Here is an 11,633-nt window from a genome sequence, read left to right on the forward strand (position 1 = left end):
TTTATTTATTTATTTATTTATTTATTTATTATTTATTTGACAGAGGGAGAGAGACAGCACAAGCAGGGGGAGCAACAGAGGAAGGGGGAGAAGCAGGCTCTCCACTGAGCACGTAGCCTGAGGTGGGGCTCCATCCCAGGACCCTGAGATCATGACCTGAGCCGAACGCAGATGCCTAACCCACTGAACCACCCAGGCGTCCCTATTTTTATTGTTTTTAATATCATTAATATGAAGATGACCCGTAATGCATATTTTCAGCTCTGACATCTTCCCTAATCTCCAGACTTAGGTATCCAATTGACAAGCAGGACATAGCTATTTGAATGTTTCAAAGACATCTCAAATTTAACATGACCAAAAAGCCACTCTAATTTTCCTATAAATATGGATATCCCCAGTCTTCTCCATCTTGATGGAGCATTCTACAACCAGTTAGGCGAAGAAGAAATTAGCTGTAATTTTCCATCTCTCTCGGCTTCCACATCTGACCTCTCACAAGATCTATCAACTCTATCTCTGAAATATACCTGACATGTGCCCAAATCCTTCCATTTATACTAACTTTCACACATTATGCTTCTATCATCTCTCACTGAATAATATCAGTGGCTTCAGACTGTTCTCATTGCTGTTGGTCATTTTATTTCATTCATGAACCAATTAAAAATTAGCATCAAAAAATGCATTCCAAAGACTATAGTCTTCTGCCCACCATGACCTTGAGATTTTTTTTTGTTTCTGTAGCAACTTGTTTGAGATATTAAAACAAACAAAAAAGCAAACAAAAAACTCTGAGATGGAGATGTGCATGTCAGAAGTTTCTTGGAGCATCGATGGGACTGGAGGAGATTATGCTAAGTGAAAAAAGTCAAGAAGAGAAAGACAATTATCATATGGTTTCACTCATTTGTGGAACATAAGGAATAGAAGGGAGACTGGTAGGAGAAGGAAGGGAACAATGAAGGGCGGGGTAAACAGAAGAGGAAATGAACCACGAGAGACTATGGACTCTGGGAAACAAACTGAGGTTTTAGAGGGAAGGGGTTGGGGGATGGGGTAGCCCAGTGATGGGTATTAAGCAGGGCACGTATTGCATGGAACACTGGGTGTTACACGCAAACAATGAATCATGGAGCACTACATAAAAAACTAATGATGTACTATATGGTGACTAACATATCATAATTTTAAAAAAAGTTTGTTGGAGAATGCTCTCAGGCACAATAATTATTGATGGAGTGAAGGAAGTAAGATTGGGCAGAAGGATGAGTTGATATAGTCACGACAAAGACTTTAGCCAATCTAGCGGAGAAGTGGGGATTCAGGATGTCCCTTGGAAGTTCCCATGCCTAAGGCCTGGAATTTATACTTTCCATGGAATAGTCATTAAATGTAGGCTGTCTCCAAAGAAGGAATATGACCTTCATAAGACAATTATCTTCAGATAATCATACTTCCTGATAAGGGATTCAGCTGAGAACTATCAGCTACTGGCACTCTTACTACTAGGGATCTTGGCTGTGACCATAGATCCATTACTTTTTTGCTGTTCATAGCTATTTATTTTTTATAATTTCTAGGGAAAGCCTCACAACGACTTGGGTCTTTTTCTTGATTGGAGAGTCTTACACGATGAAGGTTAATGGACACCTTCAGTACCCACTGTTTACATATAGGCTCATGGCTACACTAATGCCCATCTTCTCCCTCCTTTTGATTCCCTCCAATTTTCCTAATACCTCTACTGATCCAGGTGACTAACATAGTGGGGTTATCCAGAATCAGATCCCCAGGGAATCTGAGCCTTTCACCACAATGCCCTTACAGCCCCAGTGGATGTATTTGTCTATTTATGGTTGAGTGAGGGAGTAGGAACAGATGCCTAGGGACCACCTGAATGCCAAACATAATTTTTCCTGCCCCCATTGCATAAAATCAGCCCTATCTTTTCCTGATAACAGTCAATTTCCCCTGTAATCCTTGTGGACTACTTTCCTTGATTGTTGGTCTCTTGGCAAAAGGAACCTAAAGTGACCGGCTGGCAGCTGGACCTTGCTATACAATGGAATTCTTATTGTAGTCTCTGGCAAGAACATATCCCCTCTGAGTACCAGGACCTCTAGGTCCATACAGCTCAGGAATGTGGGAACGAGATAGCAAATTCTCCAAGCAGATCACCTGACAAGTCCAAGAGTGAGGTATTCAACCTTCTGAAGACACGGCACCATCTAATGGTCACAATTTCCAATGGAGAGTGCACCCTGGAGCACAGAGTGCTGACATCTTAATTATACCTTCCAAAGGCTATTTTATCAACTCATTAAGCCAGCAGATTCCAGGTGGTGTGAAATAGAACCCATATGCCCATCACTGCCTAAGACCAGACTTCCTTTACTGCAAACTAGATTTCTTAGTCCAGCGCAATATTATGCACCACTGTACCAGCCTCACAGAGGAACTCTTCTGGAGCCCTTACAGATTGGAAAGATAAGTCATACCTTGATTATGTCGATTCCAATCAAGATTAATTATTGCCCCTTTCAGAAAGGAAGAGGTTTGTAGCAGCAAATGTGCCACCAAGTGGATGCAGTCTTACTGGGGGCCCCAAAATGATCTCTGTTTTGGGCAAGTTAGAACCTGGCAAGAACAGTAGCTGGATTAGCCTTGAAAAGTTGGAGCCTATGCTATTAGGCACATGCATGCCTCCATCCCAGCCACTATAGCACTTCATTCACGTGCCCATGGTGCCAGTACTGGGGTAGCAGATGAACAAAACTGGATGCCTCAACTGGCTGTCATTCTGTGTACTTGGTTGTTTAGTATTTTTTCAATGGTAGAAGCTCTCTGATATTCCTTTACATGTAATATGAAGAACACCACACTTCATACCCATTCCAGTGGAACTATTCATATGCCTCTTCCTCAGATTTTCTAGTCACTGACCTTTTAATCTGTCTCCCTCTAGACTGCTGACCAGCATTCAAGCTGTTCACCTCTACTATGAATCTATATATTCTCACCTTGGACCACTTCTCTTTCTGTACAATGGATATAGGTAATCAGCCCACTACTCTAAGAGAGGATTTCCCCTTATTGCTGCCTTTTAAGGTCACCCTGGGTGGAGCTAGACTTTAGCAGCAATACATCTTGGCTTGCCTCAATGTACCAAGATGATTATCTAAGAACCAACCTGGCCTTTGAGGCCAGACATGTGAGATGGGGACAAGACGTCAGTGCAATGGTGGAGGATGACACAGAGATCTCGGTCCTGTTGTAATCTCAGACTCTGCTCAGCCAGATCCTGGGATGTGCCGCTTTCATCGCCCAGTGAATCACTTCTGGGCCCGCTCAATCTTGTTAGTCTGACAATTTCCAGCTCAAGAAGGCAATTCTGGCCTCTTGGTCATGTGATATCCCAATGTTAGGGGCTCTTCCTCTAGCAGGGTTACAGCACAGCAGGAAGTTATTTTTTTGAATAGTTTCTAATTCTCTCCTGCAGAGAATAAAGTCTTTCCCTGAAACCAGAAAGTATATGATATGATTGTCCTTTCAGAGTTTTCCATAAGTTCTAATATTGGATATTCTATAGCCAATTTATTTCCATACTCTAACTCAGATATTTCTAATAGTATTGGCCTGCTGAGTCAGCATGGACCTGCTGAAGAACCCTTTCTTGTTCTGAGACACACTCAAAACATGCATTCTTCTCCCATTTGAGCTGATCTATCTGTGTGTAGAATCTTTCTAACATTGTAGGATATTAAGAGATGTCTGGAAATAAATTCAACCAAGTGCTTGAATTGCTGTATCATAGTGCTAAACTACAATTGAAATAATAAGCCATATATCACATTTTATCTGAATAGGATTATTATTTAATTAATGATAGTGTTAGTGAGGAGTAAATGTTTTAATAGTGTTAATACATAAAGTTAAAAATTTTAATCCCACGGCATGCCTGGGTAGCGCAGTCGTTAAGCGTCTGCCTTCGGCTCAGGGCGTGATCCTGGCATTCCAGGATCAAGTCCCATATCGGGCTCCTCTGCTGGGAGCCTGTTTCTTCCTCTCCCACTCCCCTGCTGTGTTCCCTCTCTCGCTGGCTCTCTCTCACATAAATAAATAAAATCTTTAAAAAAATTTTTTTTAATCCCATTTCCTTAGTCTTTTTTTTTTAATTTCTCTTTTCATGTTTTATAATACATAATATTTTAGTATAGTGGTACAACTATCTAATGTGTAGGTAAGAATATATATACATATATATATACACACAACATATTACAAATGATCTTATTAATATGAATGTACACAATAGTGGTATGAAATATCTCCTCTAGTGAAGCCATGAGCAGATGAAAGATAGTTGAAAACACAAGAGTAGATGAGATAATATGGGGGGAAAACTCTAGAATGAAAGAAGAGGGAGGTCAAGGATATAATCAGAAAGAAGCACCTTTAAGGGCAAAGTGAGAAACATGACCCAGCATTAAGACTGAGATGGAGCAATCAAGAAGACAGAAGCAGAGAGGATTAACATAAGAAGCCAAAGAAGACTTTCATAGTACCAAATACTACACTTGGTTAGGAAAATAATCAAATAATCTTTGAGGTAGTCATCTAAAGTTGGTTGTGGCTTTGGAGACAGAGGGTCTTAGTGAATTGGCAGAGCAGAGAAAATAGATGGGAAGGAATCGAATAGGATAATTCCCAATCTATTTTCCCATTCTTTTTATATAACCTGTTGTGTCTCCTTGTACCATGTACGAGAGAACATCAACCACTGTAGCTTATTGTCCTTTTTTTAAAAAATTAGGTCTGGCTTTTTTAGGAGTCCAGGCTTTTACACATGGTATCCTCAGTCTACTGCTCTTCCTCATGTTCTTCATCAATTATTATCCTGCTTACCCTGTAAAGTTATCTGAAATTATACTTCCACGGAGAAATTTCCTTTCTTCTTCTAGGTCACTGTTCACTTCCCTCATTATATTTTTATATAACATGTTTCTACTTTTATGTATTACAGCCTAAATTGCACACTAGTTATCAAAGTAAGTGCCTTTCTTTCTCCCCACTAGATGATGAGCTTCTTGTCTGGAGCTGTATATAAAAACTAAGAATGTATCCCCATGATTTTCACATCCTGTGCACCCACACCCCCCCCCATTGTCTTTTCCAAAACCCTGCATATTGAAAGTACTTAATAAAAGTTGAACAGAATGGAAATTTTAGTAATTAATGCAGCACGTATTGAGGATCTAGCTCAGTTTGTTGTCAGGTGCTCAAAAGATGTATGATATGATTGGTGACTTAGTAAGTGGAGACTTTTACAGTCAAGACACATATGAGTCACACTTGATACAGTGGTGAATGCATTAAAAAAGCAGTTAAGTATCATGTAAATCAGGAAAAGAAAAAACCAATTCTATTTAAAGGACCTAGGAAAGTCCTTATGGAGGAGATGTGATTTGAGCTCAAGGATGAGTAGTATGGAGATGGAAGGAAAGAGAGGAGTTTTAGATAAAGGAAACATTATAAGCCAATTAGCTGAAGTAACTGCACAGAGGGGCAGTGAAGGGATGCACGAGGCCATGTGCCCTGAGGTAAGAGGAAGAGGGCAAAGTGATAGATAAGACACAGGCTCACTGTGGAGCATCTGGAATACGAAAATAAGGAAAATGGATTTAGTTTGAAAACTAAGAGACCGTTGCAAATTCCTAGGTAGTAGAGTATCTTCTTTTTTTTTTATTCATTCAACAAATATCTGTTAAATACTACAAAGTACCACTATTCAAGGCATTAGAAAGGAGGGAATGAACATCACTGAGAAATCCCTTCCCTCTTATGTCTATAGCTAATGGTACCAGTGGACATCAAGTGACTGATTATAGACATACTCTATGTATAGTATTTTTGATAAATTAAATATTATTAAATATACAGTATATTCATATGATTAGTGGAGTGAAGGGGGAAAACAGGGTAAGAAAGATAAAGGAATTGGGGTGAACTGAAAAGAACAGAGAACAGCTCAGTAAATCGTAGGTGGGGCTCAATGGTAACAACAAAGTTTCCATGAGGGTTTGTCAATACATGGGAACAAATTCAACTCAGAGTGAAGGAGTTGATGAGCCTAGCTAACCCTACCACACCTTTTGGCCTCTTCTCTAAATGCCAATCATCTTTCATAAACCATATTAATCTCTCCAGTAACTGTCCAAACCAACCTGAGACTCTCTTCTGCTCATTTTACACTTTATGCACAGGATAATGAACAGAATTGTAAACATGATGTCAGTTACATAAAAATCAGCAAGTGACTTTAGTGAAGGTCATTTACTTTAACCTCATCGTCTCACAGGTCACCTTTAATTATGTCACATAGTTAATATGTTTCGGGAACTGACTCTCCCCATAGAAATACATTGACGACATTGTAGGGAAGTCCCATAAGCATTTGATGGAAAAGTGTAACTTTGCATTGTAAGGAACACTGACACTGACCTATTAGTAGTCTCCCAGATTTTCATTCTTTTAATCCCAAATGTTTTTGAGACCTAAATTTATACCCTGAAATTCTAGGAGTTTTAACACCATAATAAAAAAGCAATGTGATGTTATAAACCTCTTCTCAAAGAACATTCAGGTAAAGGAAGTATTCAAATTTATTTTTACTTTTATTATGAGCATCCATAAATATTTATTTATCTGAATTATTTAGCGCTGTTCTCAGATTTCAACTTCTTACCTTTCTAGCTCTTCTCACAACTGAAGGCTACGGCAAATCAGTATTAGATTTAAACTCATTTCATGCTGACCTTTTCTGATTATAAGGTAAATTTTCAAAATATACAGTGAAGAATGCAGCTTAATTCTGTTAAATAATTCAGGCAAGTACATTGAAAGTTACTTGTAAAATAGCTAAATAATTAAATGGCTTATATTTAATATTTTAAAACAAGAAAATAAAAGGTTCAGCCTGTGCCTTTATTTTGATGTCTTGATTATGGAAAAATAAACTTATTTTGACCACAGAATTTACATAATTAGAACATTGCTCACTATATCATCCTAATGGATCACTAAGTAGTGAGAGAAAATAGTCTTTGAGGGAAAAAAATTTGTTCTTGAAAATCATATTTTTTTAAGATTTTTAAAATTTATTTATTTGAGAGAGAGAGAGAGAGACAGAGAGAGCACCAGGAGGCAGAGGGAGAAGAAACAGCAGACTCCCCATTGAGCTGGGAGCCAGACATGGGGCTCAATCCCAGGACCTGGAGATCATAATCTGAGCCAAAGGGAAATGCTTAACCATCTGAGCCATGCTGGTGCCCCATCTCAAAAATCATATTAAGATTTTAGGTTTCTCTCTTTGTTTTCTAGGTGTTATCAAACTAAAATATACAGACAACCTTATTTTTATTACCTTTTAAACAACTGTGATATACTTCAGAAAATCTTATATAATTTTCTTAGGAAACAGGATAATAGTACATGGGTCAACTGAGATAAGAGAATGATACGTAATTTTTTTAATGATAAATTTTGAAGAATCTCTTTTGTAGGCTGGTCTTCAAAATTAGCAGTCTCAGCTTGCAGAAACCAAAGAGGTCACTAAGGATCAGGGTAGTATACAGACAAGTTCACCTATCTCAGGTCTTTGAAGCTAGGACTGGAATCAATACATTTTTTTCTCTATAGCATTAAACAACTTTAATAAGAAGTATAAGTCATAGCTACACTCAAATGTTTACAATTCTAATCAAGAAACTGTACATGCATATATGAAAAAAAGCCATGTAGATTATACAGAAGCAACACTAGAGTGTGTTGGGTATAGGATATGCTTGAGGATGCAGGAAATGGAAATCACTATGGTCTGGGGCATTTAGTTAAAACTTTCTTAAGTAACATTACATGTAAATTATGCTTTACATAAAGGAGAGGGTACAGAAATCTGGGCAAAAGTCGACAGGAATGATGACACGGACAAAATAAGTTTTTACGGAAATGGATCTAATAACAGGAAAAGGAATGAGAGAGGTGATTATATATAGATATTAATTTCTTTGGATATCCAAACTAATTTTCTTTAAACATGAGAGTCCTATTCTTAATCTTTCATGATCTTCATACAATTCCTAAGATATAAATTTAACATATCTGTTCTATGCTGTTTTCAAGGATTCACTCCACTGGGACAGTATATGAAAACATTTTGCTCAGTTAAAAAACTGTGTATATATGAAAATTGATTGTAAATTTATTTTAAGGATTTTTTTAAAAGATTTTATTTATTGATTTGACAGTGAGAGAGGGAACACAAGCAGGGGGAGTGGGAGAGGGAGAAGCAGGCTTCCCACTGAGCAGGGTGACCAATGCGGGACTCAATCCCAGAACGCTGGGATCATGACCTGAGCCAAAGGCAGACACTTAACAACTGAGACACGAGGTGCCCCAATTTTAAGAATCTTTAATACAAAAATTGACACTGCAATTTTTTAGCAACAATGAACCAAATATAGCTATTCTAGATTTTTATATAATTTATGTATGAATGCATAAAGCAAACCTTTTCCACTGTAAGCATTCGTCTTAGAATTGTAAAAATATTCATGGGAATGATGATTTTCAGAGTTGAGGTTATAAAGCTGACATTTTAGGGGAATGAATATCCCTTAGTGGTTTCTGTGCCTGTATCCAGAGATAGTAAGGGAAGACTGAAGAAGCTCTTCTCTTTTTTGAAAAAGAAAAATTTGGGTGAAAAATTATACACAATCTAAATTAGAATCTTATATCTCCAGAATTCCTATCTCAACAGAGAAGGTGGATATGACTAAGGATAACTACTCCTTGACAACTGAATTTATCCTCATGGGATTTACAGATCACCCAGAGTTGAAGAACCTTCTGTTTGTGGTGTTTCTTACTATCTATGTGATCACCATGGTGGGGAATCTTGGCCTGGTGGCATTAATTTTTATGGAGTGTCATCTTCACACACCAATGTACATCTTTCTGGGCAACCTGGCTCTAATGGATTCCTGTTGTTCCTGTGCCATTACTCCCAAGACATTAGAGAACTTCTTTTCTAAGGACAGAAGCATTTCCCTTTATGAATGCATGGCACAATTTTATTTTTTCTGCCTTGCTGAAACTACAGACTGCTTTCTTTTGGCAGCGATGGCCTATGATCGCTATCTGGCCATATGCAGCCCACTGCAGTACCACACCATGATGTCAAAGAAAGTCTGCATTCAGATGACCACAGGGGCCTACATAGCTGGAAACCTGCATGCCATGATGCATATAGGGTTTCTCTTTAGGTTAACTTTCTGTGGGTCAAATCAAATTAATCACTTTTTTTGTGATATTTTTCCATTATACAGACTCTCCTGTGTTGACCCTTATGTCAATGAACTGGTAGTATTTATTCTTTCAGGCTCGATTCAAGTCTTCACCATAGGCAGTGTCATAATATCTTACTTCTACATTCTCTTGACTATTTTCAAAATGAAATCCAAAGAGGGAAGAGGCAAAGCCTTATCTACTTGTGCATCCCACTTTCTCTCTGTTTCAATATTCTATGGTTCTCTTCTCTTTGTGTACGTTCAACCACATTCAGATAAAGATGAGGATAAAGACTTACCTGTTGCTATTTTTTATTCTCTAGTAATCCCTTTATTAAACCCTTTTATTTATAGTTTAAGAAATAAGGAAGTAATAAATGCTATGAAAAAAATTATAAAGAAAATGTTATAACATTCTAAAAGAAATATCATCCCTTGTGGAAAATTAACCTAAATTTGAAAAAATGTTCTCCAAAATCATTGAATATTGAGAAAGTAGAAAATGACCACTTCATACATAAAATATTCAATTACCAAAACATGATAGTATAGGAATCAAATAAATAAGTTCAGCAAGGAGAGATTCTGCTACAATGTATTCCAAAATCTAAGCTACTAGCTCCCAGCAGGAATGAACTAAATAAATTTTCTTGAGGTCACAAACTGTGTCACAAAGAGATTAGCTCAACTATTAACTAATTGTTTCAAAGGATAATGAGTTACAATTTTCAGCAAATACAACAAATACTAGGAATAGAAGTCAGTATGTATAAAGATCACCTCTATTTATTATTGTCGACAAATTTCTGCAATTCCAAAGCATAATCTTACAAACTCTGGCTCATTCCAGGTTCTCAAGAATTAATCCCTTCTTAAACAACACCATCTGTCAGAAGTAAACTGAATATATTTGATTCTTAATTTTCCTTGAGTTTATGCAAGAGAAGGTATTTGAATATTAACACAGAATATCTATTTTCAAATCAAGAATATTTTCATCCTTAAAAGGGGAAATTTTGGTATATATCTTTTACCACAATTAAAAAATATTAAGAACAAAAAAAGAATACTAATAAAAATGTATAATAAAAAAAGACTATTTTCATTTTTAGTGTTAGTTAATTTTACTCTCAAGTTCTCTGAAATACGGTATCTGTATACTGGTGATTTATCAATCAGTAGTTGAAATAGATGGTATTTGTGGATTGGATATCCATATGGATTTGGGTATTTTCATGTAGTTTGATTAGGGTGTCCATCAAAAAGGCAGTGTAATCCTGAATACATTAAACTAATTGAAGGGGTTTTTCTCTCTCATACTACTTATCTCCTTTGTTACTAGGAATACCACCCACCTGTAGTGATTCCAGTGTAAATTACTGATATATTTACAGTGTTAACAAAAAGTTAGAGATGCTGTAAAGCATAAATGAGGCACAAAATAGTGAAAATTCTAAATACCTAAACAAAAGTCCTTATTGATCACTTACATATGCAAACATGAAAGAAAAAAATAATTTACTGAGAACATGTTATCTGTCAGGCACAAAGCTAGATCTTTCACATATATTATCTACCACCTGGTTAGACATGAATTTTCATGCTTTTTCTAAGTAAAAACCTCATATTTTGAAACACTGAGTAGCTTGCTCAAGTTCATCCAGGTGATTCAGACTGAGCTAGAATTTGTATCAATGCTGCTTGGGAGTTCAGGGAAGGGAGATACTTGTCACTTGGGGTATTTAGTCCTTACGCAGCATCAGAAGTAAAATGTGCCTTAAAAATGATTTTTAAAAGAGTTATGTTTGGAGGAAAAAAGAAGTGAGTATGACCACAGTCAATGTGTATGGAAATAAGTGGGACACTGGGAACAGCGGGGCGGGGGAAGAGATGAACCATGGACAGAGTCAGAAAGCTGACAAAACTGTTGTTAAGAGCTGTTGCCAAATATGGAAAATAAGGGTAAAAAAGGTTCAAGCTACTAAGAATCTTAAATGTCACCCTAAGGAATCTGAATTTATATCAGAGGAATCAGAACCAAATTCTTCCTAGAACCAGGTAATACAATTGTATTTTTCAGAAAACTAATCTGGCAATTGATTGGAATGAAGCTAGAAGCAATGAGGCTAACTTCACGAATTCATATATTAGATGATGAGAGCTGAAACTGGAGGATAAAAGGAGAGGAGTGCACAGATATAAGCAACATTTTAAAGAAAAAATAGTAAACTGTAACTACTGGATAATAAAATGAAGGCCTATCTTCTTCCCATGAGTAACAAC

At 37.0% G+C, this 11,633-nt stretch overlaps 1 protein-coding gene across 1 annotated transcript; it reads left to right on the top strand.

The window, feature by feature from the left end:
• Positions 1-8,832: 8,832 nt before the first annotated feature.
• On the top strand, positions 8,833-9,762 carry LOC103662049 (olfactory receptor 5K1-like). The gene has a single exon (XM_008689699.2). It carries the CDS (start codon positions 8,833-8,835, stop codon positions 9,760-9,762), a length of 930 nt encoding a protein of 309 aa, XP_008687921.2.
• The last annotated feature ends 1,871 nt before the right edge of the window (positions 9,763-11,633 follow it).

This window comes from Ursus maritimus, unplaced genomic scaffold (assembly GCF_017311325.1).
Source record: "Ursus maritimus isolate PB19 unplaced genomic scaffold, ASM1731132v1 scaffold_4, whole genome shotgun sequence".
Taxonomy (NCBI): Eukaryota; Metazoa; Chordata; class Mammalia; order Carnivora; family Ursidae; genus Ursus; species Ursus maritimus.

What these genes read in the sequence shown, in the direction of transcription:
- LOC103662049 (XM_008689699.2), top strand. Translation starts at nt 8,833, where the DNA reads ATGACTAAGGATAACTACTCCTTGACAACTGAATTTATCCTCATGGGA.